The sequence below is a fragment of the Anolis sagrei genome, chromosome X (genome assembly GCF_037176765.1).
Source record: "Anolis sagrei isolate rAnoSag1 chromosome X, rAnoSag1.mat, whole genome shotgun sequence".
Taxonomy (NCBI): domain Eukaryota; kingdom Metazoa; phylum Chordata; class Lepidosauria; order Squamata; family Dactyloidae; genus Anolis; species Anolis sagrei.
The window spans coordinates 14484538-14499591 of NC_090034.1; the positions used below are offsets into that span (position 1 = coordinate 14484538).

Below are 15054 nucleotides of genomic sequence, written 5' to 3' on the forward strand. Positions count from 1 at the left end.
GGGCTGAACGAGTCCATGCAAAAAACTATATTTTGAAGAGTGATGGGAGTTGTAGTCCAACCATTTGAAAGGTATTGGGCTGAATGAGTCCATGCAAAAACCTATCCTTTATGGAGAGTGATGGGAGTCCTAGTCCAACCCATCTGAAAGGTATTAGGCTGAACGATTCCATGCAAAAACCTATATTTTTGAAGAGTGATGGAAGTTGTAGTCCAAGCCATTGGAAAGGTATTAAGCTGAATGAGTCCATGAAAAAACCTATATTTTTGAAGAGTGATGGAAGTTGTAGTCCAAGCCATTGGAAAGGTAATAAGCTGAATGAGTCCATGAAAAAACCTATATTTTTGAAGAGTGATGGGAGCCATAGTCCAACCCAACTGAAAGGTATTGGGCTGAATGAGTCCATGCAAAAACCTATCCATTTTAGAGAGTGATGGGAGTCGTAGTCCAACCCAACTGAAAGGTATTGGGCTGAATGAGTGCATGCACAAACCTATCATTTTGGAGAGTGGTGGGAGTTGTAGTCCAGCCCATCTAGAAGGTACTGGGCTGAATGAAGACCTATCATTGTATGTATCTTTCAAGTCTATCTGGAACTACAACTCCCAGCATTCCTTACCATGGACTCTTTTTGCCAGGGGAGGCATCCAGAGGCCTATACAGTCCCGAACAAGGTGTAACTTGGGAGCTTTTGCTTTTGCATCCATAAACGGGAGGGCATGGCTGAATCCACTCCAGGTTTTGGTCTGATCTGCAAAAGTGACTAAATGAGAGGGAGCTCTCCGATGTGCTGAATCCAACCAGAGGCAAAAGGTTCAGCCTTGGCAAAAGAATTCCAGCCTGAATGGGGTCACCCAGTGTGGTTTGGCCCTTGAATCTCTGGCCTTTATCTTGACCTTCAGGAGCATCTGTTGGGTTTCCAGACCCAGGAACCACGGCCAGAATAGCTTTCCCGCTGAGCCAAAAGCGGGCCTTTTGCAAAGATAATGGATCTCTCCGACCCAAGACCTAGCTCTGTTCAAATACTTGTTTGTTTTGGTTATTGATTGGCAATTACGAGAACCTTGAATTGGAATGGTTGTGGTTTTTAACTTCGAATATGTTTTAATAGATTTTAACTATGGGTTATTGTAGGTTTATTTTGGGCTATATGGCCATGTTCTAGAGGCATTTTTTCCTGACGTTTCGCCTGCATCTATGGTAAGCATCCTCAGAGGTAGTGAGGTCTCTTGGAACTAGGAAAAAGGGGTTTATATATCTGTAGAATGACGAGGATGGGACAAAGGACTCTTGTCTGTTGGAGCTAGGTGTGAATGTTTCAACTGACTACCTTGATTAGCATTTGATTGCCTGGCAGTGCCTGGAGCAATCTTTTGTTGAGAGGTGATTAGATGATTAAACGTCAGGAGAAAATGCCTCTAGAACATGGCCATATAGCCCGAAAAAAACCTACAACAACCCAGTGATTCCGGCCATGAAAGCTTTCGACAATTTTAACTATGTTTTTTTTAAATACTTTTTATAATTATCTGGACCACAAAGCTCTCAAAGCTCTGTTTTGATTCCATATTTATATATTTTAAATTGTATCCCAATGCTTTGATGTCTAGCTGCATTGAGTCCCCTTTGTAAGACATAAAACATTGTATAAATATAACAACAACAACAACAACAACAACAACAAGACACTTTGTGCTTCTATATGAAGTATATTTATTGATTTGTCTCCACCAGTTCCAGTTAAGCGAGAGTTGCATATATTTTAATATCAATTATAGTAAATCAATGTTTTTAGCAAACTTTGGCCCTCCAGGTGGCTGTTAGGAATTGTGGGAGTTGAAGTCCAAAACACCTGGAGGGCTGACGTTTGCCCATGCCTGATCTAATGACTGTGTTTCTGGGATGATGGGTTTTGTAGTCCAAAATAATGCAAATAATTTCATGTTTGCATTCATAGAATTGTGGGAGTTGAAGTCCAAAACACCTGGAGGGCTGAAGTTTGCCCATGCCTGATCTAATGGCTGTGTTTCTGGAATGGCTTTGTAGTCCAAAACAATGCAAATAATTTCATGTTTGCATGCATAGAATTGTGGGAGTTGAAGTCCAAAACACCTGGAGGGCTGAAGTTTGTCCATGCCTGATCTAATGGCTGTGTTTCTGGAATGGCTTTGTAGTCCAAAACAATGCAAATAATTTCATGTTTGCATGCATAGAATTGTGGGAGTTGAAGTCCAAAACACCTGGAGGGCTGAAGTTTGCCCATGCCTGATCTAATGGCTGTGTTTCTGGAATGGCTTTGTAGTCCAAAACAATGCAAATAATTTCATGTTTGCATGCATAGAATTGTGGGAGTTGAAGTCCAAAACACCTGGAGGGCTGCAGTTTGCCCATGCCTGATCTAATGGCTGTGTTTCTGGGATTATGGGCTTCGTAGTCCAAAACAATGGAAATAATGTCATGTTTGTATGCATAGACATCTGACTGTGATTAATATTAATCATAACCATCCCTGCGCTTCTTCCTTCCTGAGGGTTAAAATGAATTGGGGGAAAGGGGAGAGACATAAGCACTTTGCACATTTTCAGAGGCACCTCAATCTATCCATTCAAGGGAAACCTGAAGCCCCGCCCCTCAATCAAGCCACGCCTCTTTCTGCCTGGAGCAGCCGATAGGTGTCGCTGTTTCGCATCCGCGGAAGCAGCCAATCAATGGCAGCCCTCGCCCCGCCGCGGCCGGGACGTCCTTTTTGGCCCTCGCGGGTCTCCGTCCGCCGTCGGGACTCAGCTCGTGGCGGGACGCGGAAGAGGTAGGGGGGGTCGGCTCGTGACGTCACGCACTCGCTCAGTTTCCTTCGAAGGGGATGGGCGCCGCCGCCTCGACACGTGTACGGCGGGACCCACGGCTCCGCACGTGTGAATGGGCCGCTCTCGGGAGAAGAAGGGCCGGCTGACACGGAAAGGACACGGAACAGAGGGTGGGCGGGGCCAGGCTTGCAGGTTGGTCCCTCTTTCTGGGTTGGGTGGGCTGTGCACGTGAGAATGGGCCGCTCTTAGTGAAGGGAGATGCTTGACACGCGGGTTGAAATGGATTCACACGTGCAAAGGGAGCACTTGACACGTGTGAATGAGCCAGCCTCGCATAAATACACGGAAGACAACATAGGCCCCTACCACACTGCTGTATAAAATCCACCTTGAACTGGATTATGTGGCAATATGGACTCAGTTAATCCACATCAAATGAGATATTGTGGATCATCTGCCTTGATATTCTGGTTTATGTGGCAGTGTGGACAGGGCCCTGAGTCAGGTGGACATTCCTATATTATTATTATTATTATTATTATTACTAGCCATCCCCTGCCAGGCGTTGCTGTGGCCCAGTCTGGTGATCTGGAAAATAAAGTAATGACTAATAATAATAATAATAATAATAATCTTTATTTATACCCCGCCACCATCTCCCCAATGGGGACTCGGAGCGGCTTACATGAGGCCAAGCCCAGACAACAATTACATAAAATAAAACCAAAAATGCAAACAATAACATAATTACATAAAACATATGAAAACATAGCAATATAAAATTACAATAGGCACAACCACAAAGGGTTGTTTCTAATATATGTAATTTCCTGATGCTTGTATGTAAACAGTATTTCTTGTTGTTTCTTCGTCAGTGTTGATGTGGAGATTGTCTAGTTTGCCTACTCTGGAACATGCAATATATAATTCTTTAGGGGTCCCTTTCAAATCTATGATATTATATCTGTGTGTGTGAATCATATCTATCTATCTATATCTATGTCTGGATGGCTCTTTGTCAGGAGGGCTTTGATTGTGTTTTCTTGCCCAGGTGAAGGGAGTTGTTATTCTGCTTAACTGTTTTAATTTGCTTTAGGTATTGTATTGTTGTACTGTGTTTTGAGGCTTTGGCCTATGTAAGCCGCATCGAGTCCTTCGGGAGATGCTAGCGGGGTACAAATAAAGTTATAATAATAATAATAATAATAGTTGGACTGGATGGCCTTAAGGCAGCATTACTCCACCTGGGGGTCAGGACCCCTGGGGGGAAGGGTTGGGAGGGGGTCTCAGAAGGGTCTCAGAAGACCATCAGAAAACACAGTATCTTATGTTGGTCATGGTTGTTCTGTGTGGAAAGTTTGGCCCAATTCTATCATTGGTGGCGTCCAGAATGATTGTAGGTGAACTATAAATCCCAATAACTACAACTCCCAAGTGTCAAGGTCTATTTCACCCAAACTCCGTCTGTGTTCATATTTGGGCATATGGAGTATTTGTGCCAAGTTTGGTCCAGATCCTTCATTGTTTGATTCTGGATGTAGGTGAACAACAACTCCAAAACTCAAGGTCAATGCCCACCAAACATTTCTAGTGTTTGTTGTTGGTCATGGGAGTTCTGTGTGCCAAATTTGGTTCAATTCCATCATTGATGGAGTTCAGAGTGCTCTTTGATTGTAGGTGAACTATAAATCTCAGCAACTACAACTCCCAAATGACAAAATCAATTTTTTGAGTGATGGTCACTCCTTGGGTTAGTAGATGTCTTGTGGCCAAATTTGGTGGCAATTAGTCTAGCGGTTTTTGAGTTATGATGTCACTCAACAACATCTATAGAAATAAAAATGTAATGTTCGTTTGTGGGTTAACATAACGCATAAACTACTGGGAAAATTGACACCAAATTTGGACACAATACACCTATCAGGCCAACTAGTCACCGTCACTCATAAAAGCACTGAAAAACACAGCAAAAGAGACTTTAAAAGCAAAAAATAAATTAAAAAAAATCCCCGGATCACAATGCATGCACAAAACTACATATACACAAATACATACACACACACACACACATATATACACACAAAACACATATACACAAACTGGGCCACAGCAACATGTAGCAGGAGATGGCTAGTAGATAGATAGATAGATAGATAGATAGATAGATTATAATAATTATATCAGTGGTATCTCTTGGTCAGCTGTACATCTCTGTTGTTGTTGTTGTTGTTGTTGTTGTTGTATTGTAGGTATATCTTGGCCAGCTGGACATCCCTATTTTTTATTATTATTATTATTAGTTTTATTTCAGTTCCACCTTTCTCCCCATAGGGGTTCAAGGCAACTTACAATGATTGTTGATGTTGTTGTTATATCAGTGGTATCTCTTGGTCAGCTGGACATCTTTATTTTGTTGTTGTTGTAGTTGGTATTATATCATAGGCATATATTGGCAAGCTGGACACTCCTATATTATTTATAATTATTTGATTTGACACACAACAAGATTAGTACACATTAGATAATATCACTATGCTGGCTGTTGTATTGGATCATGCATCAGACACTTCCCAAGTGTTTAGGACTGTGTGATGTATCAGTGAATAATGCGTGCAGATCCCAGTAGGATGGCCTTTTGCAGCTGACAGGTGGTAATTTTGTCAGTGCCCATTGTTTTCAAGTGCTGGCCAAGGTCTTTAGGCACTGCACCCAGTATGCTGATCACCACTGGGACCACCTTTACTGGCTTGTGCCAGAGTCTTTGCAGTTTTGTCTTTAAATCCTCATATTGTGTAACCTTTTCCAGTTGCTTCTTGTCAATTCTGCTGTCATCTGGGATTGCAATATCGACAATCCATACTTATTGACAATCCATACTTATTATTAATACGTATACATATTTATTTTATGTATAATATGTATTATTATACATATATATATTTATTATTATTATATCAATGGTATCTCATGGTGATGTGAGAAAGGAAGACCTGAGTGAAGCGGCTGCTTCTCTTCCTGCTGCTCATTCCTTTTTTCTTCCTTTTCTTCTTCCTCCAGGATCAGGACCATGAGTGACATCCGGCACTCGCTGCTCCGCCGGGATGCCCTGAGCGCAGCCAAGGAGGTCCTCTACCACCTGGACATCTACTTCAGCAGCCAGCTCCAGAGCGTCCCGCTGCCCATCGTGGACAAGGGCCCCATCGAGCTCCTGGAGGAATTCGTCTTCCAGGTCCCCAAGGAGCGCAGTGGCGGAGGAGGAGGAGGCAGCCAGACCAAAGTATTATTATTATTATTATCATGTTTATTTATACCTTGCTTTTTCGCTCCACAAAGAAACTAAAAGCGGCTAGTAGTGCTGCTTTCCTCCATCTCCCGGGTCTATAGGAAGCAATGAGGGACCGAGGGAATAATCCCATTGTACAGAAGATCCCTGGAAGAAATGAAGAATATTACCTCAAACATCTCGATGATAAGGATCCATCAATCACTTTTAGAGTGACTAATGTTTATGCGTCAGCTTTAAAAATAAGGAAGCAGTTTGTGTATGATTTTAACTTATTCATTTTATTATTCATACCCACAGATTTTATAAGCATTGTATATAAAGTTGCGTAAATTGACTCCATAGACTTTCTGCTTTTAATGTTGTCAATTTCTGGTCTTAGTGTTAACAGTTTAAAAACACTCTGTTTAAAGTTTTACACTTTACATTCAACCTGTAGTTCAGGACTTTCCCAACTTTTCTTGTTGGTGACACACTTTTTAGCCTTGCATCCTTTCCTGAGACAGTAATTCGGTTTTACTAGCAAGTTGGAAGTTAAACCAAACTGTCACAACAGTTTCATACAATATAGATAACATTTTATAAGTTTCATATGATCTTTTCATTTAAATGAAGTTTAGTAATTTCTCCTTTACACTTGCACTACATTTGTTTTTTAATGGAGTTTCCTCTCTAGCCACTCCAAGGGGTTCCTCGCAAACATCATTATCAACAGCTTTCCTTAACTTAATTAGAAATGCATCCATTTTAATGGTAATCACTGCAACCCAGTTGACAAACTGTGCAAATTGTAAAAGTTGTTACAGAATCTACAGTTGAATAGCACCAGCACTCCATTTTCTTAGTGATTTAACTACTCTGGAGGTTTTTGAACTGAGGCTGGATGGCTATCTCTTGGGAGGGATTTGATTGTTTCTTCCTGTCTGTCTGAAGGGGGTTAGACTGGAAGCCTTTGGGGGCCTCTTCTAGTGGGTCCAGGAATGGGGGAGCATATTCAATGCAACACATTCCTGTGTCCCAACACACAATTTGGAAAACTCTGCTGTAGTGCATGTCTGCTGTCTTGTTGTCATCTCTGTTTCCCTAGACTTATGAAACTCAAGGTATTTTGCTTCATTCCTCCCTGCACAAAGAGGTCACTTCCCTCTTGTTCCCCAAAAGTATTTCATGTGCCTTTATTATCCTTTTGTTTGAGAAGGGAGCACCATGAGGCTCCGCTTTGCTTCAAGAGGCCTTATGCGCAGACATGAGAGTCAGCATTAGGAACTCTTCTACCAGTATTAGGGAACTTTCTTTCCATACTCTGGAGAGTGACTTGATTCTCTCGTCTTCTCTCCTCTCAGAGGCTGAGTTCACTGCAGGAGCTGCAGCTGCTGGAAATTATGTGCAACTATTTCCAGGAGCAGAGTAAGGACTCAGTCCGGCAGATCATCTTCTCCTCACTCTTCAGTCCACAAGGGAACAAGGCAGATGATAGCCGGATGGCCCTCCTGGGCAAGCTAGTCTCCATGGCGATCGCCATCTGCAGGGTACCTGTCTTGGAGTGTGCGGCTTCGTGGCTGCAGGTGAGAAACAGCAGTTGATGCATGCCTACATAAGCATGATACGTAACATATTATGTATCAACTGCCCTTTCAAGAGCCACCTGAAAAGTTCTCTTTTCGGGGCATGCATTCTGTACACACCAAGCTCTGAGTCTGTCTGGAGTGCCCTCAGGGTTGTTGTTGTTGATGTTGTTATTTATCTATGCTGATGATCGTGCCATTACTGCTCAAGCAGGGAGCTTTGAGATGGTAGAACAGAAGCTCTCCGAAGCTCTAGGTGCTCTTACTGCCTATTACAGGGAAAACCAGCTGATCCCTAATCCATCTAAAACACAGACATGCGCCTTTCACCTTAAGAACAAACAAGCATCCCAAGCTCTGAGGATTACCTGGGAAGGAACCCCACTGGAGCATTGCAGCACACCCAAATACCTGGTAGTCACTCTGGACTGTGCTCTGACCTACAAGAAGCACTGCCTGAACATCAAACAAAAAGTGGGCGCTAGAAACAACATCATACGAAAGCTGACTGGCACAACCTGGGGATCACAACCAGACACAGTGAAGACATCTGCCCTTGCGCTATGCTACTCTGCTGCTGAGTATGCATGCCCAGTGTGGAGCACATCTCACCACACTAAAACAGTAGATGTGGCTCTTAATGAGACATGCCGCATTATCACAGGGTGTCTGCGCCCCACACCACTGGAGAAATTACACTGCTTAGCCGGTATTGCACCACCTGACATCCGCCGGGAAGTAGCAGCCAATAGTGAAAGGACCAAAGCAGAGACATTTCCAGCTCATCCCCTGTTTGGGTATCAGCCAGCACGTCAACGACTTAAATCAAGACATAGTTTTCTTAGATCTACAGAGACACTCGCTGGAACACCCCAGCAAGCGAGAGTCCAAAAGTGGCAGGCCCAAACCCAGCACCTCAATTCATGGGTGATACCAGATGAGAGACTCCCCCCTGGGCACTCAGAAGACTGGGCGACTTGGAAGGCGCTGAACAGATTGCGCTCTGGCACCACGAGATGCAGAGTCAATCTTAAGAAATGGGGCTACAGGGTGGAATCCTCGGCATGCGAGTGTGGAGAAGAACAAACCACTGACCACCTGCTACAATGCACCCTGAGCCCTGCCACATGCACGATGGAGGACCTTCTTGCGGCAACCCCAGAGGCACTCCAAGTGGCCAGATACTGGTCAAAGGACATTTAACCAATACCAAATTTACAAAATCTGTGTGGTTTTTTTTTTTCTTTCTTTTTTTTTTCTTTTTCTTTCTTTTTTTTTTCTTTTTAATCTCTGTGTTTGTTTTGCTCTGTTAGAATTATAATACAATGGTTGCTGATGACACGATAAATAAATATTTGTCCATATTTATCCATATGTTGTGGGATTTAATGTATTGTTGAAGGCTTTCATGGCCGAAATCACTGGGTTATTGTAGGTTTTTTCGGGCTGTATGGCCATGTTCTAGAGGCATTCTCTCCTGACGTTTTGCCTGCATCTATGGCAAGCATCCTCACTACCTCTGAGGATGCTTGCCATAGATGCAGGCGAAACGTCAGGAGAGAATGCCTGTAGAACATGGCCATATAGCCCAAAAAACCTACAACAACCCTGTTGTGGGATTGTGAAAAACTACAAAAATGTTATTTAAAAAACTAAGAGCAAGATGGAGGAAATATTAGGGATAAAAGTAGATTTGACCAAAAAACATTTTTTACTCTGAAAATAGTAAAAAGTAGGTGGAAATAAAGAATGGGGTGAGATCGTAAAATACATGATAGCAGCACCCAAGCGGCAGTAGCTTTAGGATAGAAAGAGCAAATGAAATGGGAATTTAAACAATTGTATGAATCTTTATCAGATTATATACTTCAAGATTATATCACTGAAAGGAGCATTAAATATACAAATGGACATCCCAAGGAGAACTGGGAGTCGAGAAGAAAAGGGCTTATAGCCAATGTAAAAGGGAAATAAAAATACAAGGAATTGAATCAGACAATCTTCATGATCAAACAAATAAAATAATACAAAGAGCAGAAGTCCAACTGTTCCCAGAGGGAAGGGGGGAAGAGAAAAAGGAAGGAGGAAATATGTATAAGCAGTTGATACGTATAGAAATGTAAAGGATAGAAAAACAGGAATTATCAGAAGGTTCTGAGAAAATATGAAAGGTTGGCAGTTTGAATCCAGAGAGTGGAGTGACCTCTTGCTGTTAGCCCCAGCTTCTGCCAAACTAGCAGTTCAAAAACATGCAAATTTGAGTAGATCAATAGGTACTGCTTCAGTGGGAAGGTAACGGCGCTCCATGCAGTCATGCCAGCCACATGACCTTGGAGGAGTCTACGGAGAGCACTGGCTCTTCAGCTTAGAAATGCAGATGAGTACCACTGACATGAAAACAAACCACCCCCCAGAGTCGGACACGACTAGACTTCATGTCAAGAGGAAACCTTTACTTTTTATTTTTATATATATATATATATATATATATATATATATATACATACATACACACATTTATAATATTTATTTATACCCCACTTTTTCTCTCCACAAGGAGACTTAGAGTGACTTACATTAAAATATACAAATATATGAACATTAAAACAGAATTAAATATGGGGCGAAACATCAGGAGGCAGTGCTGCAAGAACACAGCCATACAGCCCGGAAACCACACAGCACTCCAGTGATTCTGGCCATGAAAGTCTTTGACAATACAGAATTAAATACCATTGGTATCATTGTGGCGGTTTGTGCCTCTTTCAGCGGACGCCGGCTGTCTTCTGTGTCCGCCTGGCCCAGGCCTTGGTGGAGGACTACTGCAGCCCTGTGCCAGGCTCCATCCAGACCCTCAGGCAGATCTTCAGCGCCAGCCCCCGCTTCTGCTGCCAGTTCATAACAGCAGTCACCATGCTCTTCGACATGTCCTCAGGTGCGTCCAACTCTTCCCTTCACTTGGAGAGCCATGTTCTTGCAGGAAAGAATATGATTTTCAGTTTATGGTAATGTCAGGGGTAGAAAACAGACAACTCTGGATTTAGAGAGTGTTTTTTTTTATTCCATGAGTGAGGCAGAAGTGTCTTCAGTTGGCTTTGGCCTATAGAACTCACTGATTGGATTTCATCCTACGTGATTTGACTGTGTTCTTGCATTGCATTTTTCTTTTATGAGCAAATGGAAAAAGGGAAGCAAAACCTAATCTGAAAATGATGGCTCTGTCTTTTTAAAAAGCTAGATAGCAGAAGAATTGAAACCATTGAAATACATCCAGGGATGTATGCACATTCTTGCGGGAAAGGTTGAGTTTTTTCTCTCAGTGCTTAAAGATTTTGGGTTGATGGGAATGTGAAGCAGGGCCTTCTCCACAGTACCTTCTAATTTGTGTATTTCTCTTCTCAAACAAATGAATGCTGCCTAGACATTTACATAGATCTGTGACCAACAACTTGCAGCATTTTCTCTGCAGAAGATGGTTCAGCTGTACTGCATTGAATTGTTGCTAGCTGTAAGCTGCCCTGAGTCCCCCTTCGGGGGTAGAGAAGAGCGGGGTAGAAATAATTGAAATAAATAAATAAATACTCCATAAAGAGGAAAATCAGCCTATTGCCAAAGGTTTTCATGGCCAGAATCACTGGGTTACTGTAAGTTTATCGGGCTGCATGGCCATGTTTTTGGAACATGGCCATACAGCCTGAGAAACTTACCGCAACCCAGAAAATCAACCTGTTTAGCAAGCATTGCAAATGCTGATTTATGATCAGTAAACATTTGTTTTTATGCCTATCTTTTATATACTTATATGCCCAAGACAACTTAGAAAGGGGTCACAAAAATATTTCTGGGGCAGGAAGGGGTCATAAGTGGAAAAAGTTTAAGAAGCCCTGGTCTAATGCACAGAGCATGGGAAATAAGCAAGATGAACTTGAACTCTTAAACCAGGACGACGTCTCTGAAACCTGGTGAGATGAATCTCCTGATTGGAAAGTAGTAATAGGAGGGGAGAACCTGGAATAGAATAGTAATAGTAGGGAAGAACACAGAAGAAACAGACCCAAAGAAGGAATAGCATTGTATGTCAAGGATGTGTATATCTGTGGCTTTGAGCATGACTTCACTTTTTTTTCCAGACGACCTTGTGCCGCCTCCAGACCTGTTGGAAATGGTAGTCTCATGGATCTTTGAGGACCCCCGCTTGATCCTTATCACCTTCCTGAACACCCCCATCGCAACCGGCCTCCCCATTGGGTTCCTGGAACTCACCCCACTCAGCGGCCTGATCCGGTGGTGTGTGAAGGCCCCGCTGGCCTACAAGAGGAAGAAGCCCTCAACTTCCAGTGCCCTCCTCAATGGGAAAGGGTTGGCCAAAGAGGCGCCTGAGGTCTCCGAGAAGCGAGACGGCCAGCCCTTGTACTCCAAGCTGCACCTCAGCGTCCTGCAAGTGCTGATGATGCTGCAGGGACACCTGTCCGAAAAGAATCTCTATGGGCGCCTGGGGCTGGTGCCCTTGGACCATGTGGTGTCACTGGTGGAGGACATTGGCCGCCTGGCAGATGAACTTAACCCCCTCAATGCCTCCAAGGAGACTGAGCTGGCCCTCGATCGGCTGGCCCAGGCCTTGCAGGTGGCCATGGCCTCCGGAGCCTTGCTCTGGACCAGAGGTAGGTACCTGCCAGCAGGTGGCAGGCATTGGGAAGAACATGGGGTACTATGTGGACAGAATAGTGAATGGGGGCAAGGAAAGCTGCACTCTGTGTCAGGGAAAGGTGCCAAGATGCCATCTTGAAGGGTATTGTTTTGGAAGCTAAGTCTTTGGGTCGGAGGGTTGTGCCAAAAGGCCACTGTGTATAGTCTGGGATAGGAAAACAAACCTTTTGATCATTATAAGGATATAAGTGATAGAAAGCTGCCCCCCACCCTTATTGTTACTGCATCCTTGTTCATTCTGTTCTCCCTGTTTTCAGAGGATCTGAGGACTGTGTGTTCCAGACTGCCACACAACAAGTAAGGAGATGTTCAGTGTTTCAGACTACAGCTCTGTTAGTACAAGTTGAAATGTGATTTGCCTTCTATGCAGTGGGATCATACTGATGGGCCCTGTTCAATTTATGACTAGCAATAACCCCAAGTACCCTCTAGTCTTGTCAAGTAATCTCTAGGATTTCAGAAACTTGAAAAGTAATGGCATCCATTACAAAGTTACACTTTAACCCAGGCATGGGCAAACTTGGGCCCTCCAGGTGTTTTGGACTTCAACTCCCACAATTCCTAACAGCCGGTAGGCTGTTAGGAATTGTGGGAGTTGAAGTCCAAAACACCTGGAGGGCCCAAGTTTGCCCATACCTGCTTTAACCCCTTGTGTCTGAAGATCCACCCCTTTTGGTTGATTATTACGACATATATTAATGTATAAATCAAGGGCAGCTTTGAGGGCCAAAATTATGGATTTTGATATGACCTGTAGATACGTCAAGGGTTATTCTATGGAGAAGGGAAAGCAGCAATGCAGCCTCAGAGGGTTAGCTGTCCCTGGCTGCCACTAAACATTCGTATGCCAGGTTGGATACAGTTGAAGGGGTCATTGCTTCTTTCAGGTTCTTCTGGGATGATAATGATGATTTAATAATAGTAATTAAAGATATGGATGTCCAGCTTCCCAAGAGATGCCTATGACACAACAGCAATAATAGAAACAGGAAGGTCTAGCTGGTTAAGAGATACCTATCTAAGGAGGAGGAGGAAAGGGAGGGGGAAGAAGTCCAGCTAACCAAGAAATGCCTATGATATAATAATAATAATAATAATAATAATAATAATAATAATAATAATAATAGAAGAAGAAGAAGAAGAAACAGAAAGGTTTAGCTGGCTTAGAGATAAAGATGATGATGATTTTATTTGTTATCCTCTGCTCCTCCTGGTTTGAGGCAGGGTTCAGTCAAAACACATCAACATAAAATACATACAACAGAATATACACATCAATCACACTGCTATAAAATGATTACACTACTGGGACTTTTCCAGCATTCTACTCAGAGAAAGAGATGATTCCCTTTGTTAAAAAATATAAGAGTTAAGGTGCAATACTCCCATTGATAAGATAACTTGAGTCTTTTTGGGTTGATTTTTTAAAGTAAAATTCTTGGAATTGTTGACATTGCCTCCATTGAGGGGTTTGGGTTTGGAAGCCAAGTCTTTGGTTTGGAGGTCTATGCAGTTGGATAGCTTTAAAACAGGCATGGGCAAACTTCAGGTCTCCGGGTGTTTTGGACTTCAACTTCCACAATTCCTAACAGCCTACCAGCTATTAGGAATTATGGGAGTTGAAGTCCAAAACATCTGGAGTGCTGAAGTTTTCCTATGCCTGGTTTAGAACCACCATCTTCCTTGCAGCTGAACTCATCCCTCTGCCTTCCTTCCTTCCTCTGACAGCCTCCTGCAGCTGGTCATTTCGGGTCCAGTCCAACAACCGGCGCACACCTCTCTGCCACCCGGCTTTTACCCCTCCATCCACACCCCTCCGTTGGGATACCCTGCCCATGCTGCCCTTCCGGCCCATCCGGTCCAGACGTTTATACCCGGCATGGCTTTCCCCTACCGGCCAGTCCGCTGAGCAGACTCAACATCTTTTGGCCGCTCCTCTTCTCTGTCAAAGGGTTGTCTTGTGGCACAGAAGAAGGGCTCTCCATCTTTTTAAAGGTGCTGCCTGACTTCAAGAAGAGATCTCTTCACCGGCAAAAGAGGATGTCAGCCACTACAAGGAAGACCATTTTTAAGACCATTTGGGTAGCTCTTAGGCCACTTAGGATGTTGCAAGTGTGCCATTGTTTGTTTTTTGAGGGGCGGGTTGTTTATAACAATATGTATATATACTTCTGATGCTTTTGAGACTAGCTCGTGGCGGCGTTTTCTGTACAAGCAGCAAAGTGAGTGGGTGGCAAACAGCCCACTGTGTTGTTTAGTAAACCTACATTTTGTTAGGGAAGGCCTTCCTCTTCCTTCCTTGCAACCACCGTTGGCTTCAATTGGCTCTCTCTTCTCAGGATGCAAACAAGGGAAGGCGAGTAGGAGAAACGCCTCTGTACCCATTTTAAACATCAACATCCTTCAAAAAAATCCTTTTATGTGTTGTTGAAGACTTTCATGGCCAGAATCACTGGGTTGCTGTAAGTTTTTTGGGCTGTATGGCCATGTTCCAGAAGCATTATCTTCTGACGTTTCGCCTGCATCTGTGGCAGGCATCCTCAGAGGCTGTGAGGTCATAACCTCTGAGGATGCCTGCCATAGATGTAGGCCAAACATCAGGAGAGAATGCTTCTGGAACATGGTCATACAGCCCAGAAAACTTATACCAACCCAAATCACTTAAATTTTTTCCCAACCTTTTTCCCTTATAGAG

At 43.3% G+C, this 15054-nt stretch overlaps 1 protein-coding gene across 2 annotated transcripts; it reads left to right on the forward strand.

Annotated features, from left to right (window-relative positions):
- The first annotated feature begins 2698 nt into the window (after positions 1-2698).
- LOC132782071 (integrator complex subunit 15) lies at positions 2699-14640 on the forward strand. Of its 2 annotated transcripts, none has more exons than XM_067473722.1 (7): positions 2699-2806; positions 5862-6081; positions 7431-7652; positions 10422-10587; positions 11783-12313; positions 12617-12656; positions 14088-14640. In XM_067473722.1, exons 1-7 carry the CDS (start codon positions 2709-2711, stop codon positions 14266-14268), a joined length of 1458 nt encoding a protein of 485 aa, XP_067329823.1. In that variant the 5' UTR covers positions 2699-2708; the 3' UTR covers positions 14269-14640. The 2 variants fall into 2 exon arrangements, with proteins under 2 accessions (XP_067329823.1, XP_067329824.1); XM_067473723.1 differs by lacking the exon at positions 2699-2806 and adding an exon at positions 2816-2996.
- Positions 14641-15054: the final 414 nt, after the last annotated feature.

Coding starts and splice junctions, on each gene's coding strand:
- LOC132782071 (XM_067473722.1), top strand. CDS start 2,709: ATGGCAGCCCTCGCCCCGCCGCGGCCGGGACGTCCTTTTTGGCCCTCG. Junction 2,807..5,861: donor CGTGGCGGGACGCGGAAGAG/GTAGGGGGGGTC, acceptor TTCTTCCTCCAG/GATCAGGACCATGAGTGACA. Junction 7,653..10,421: donor GTGCGGCTTCGTGGCTGCAG/GTGAGAAACAGC, acceptor TGCCTCTTTCAG/CGGACGCCGGCTGTCTTCTG.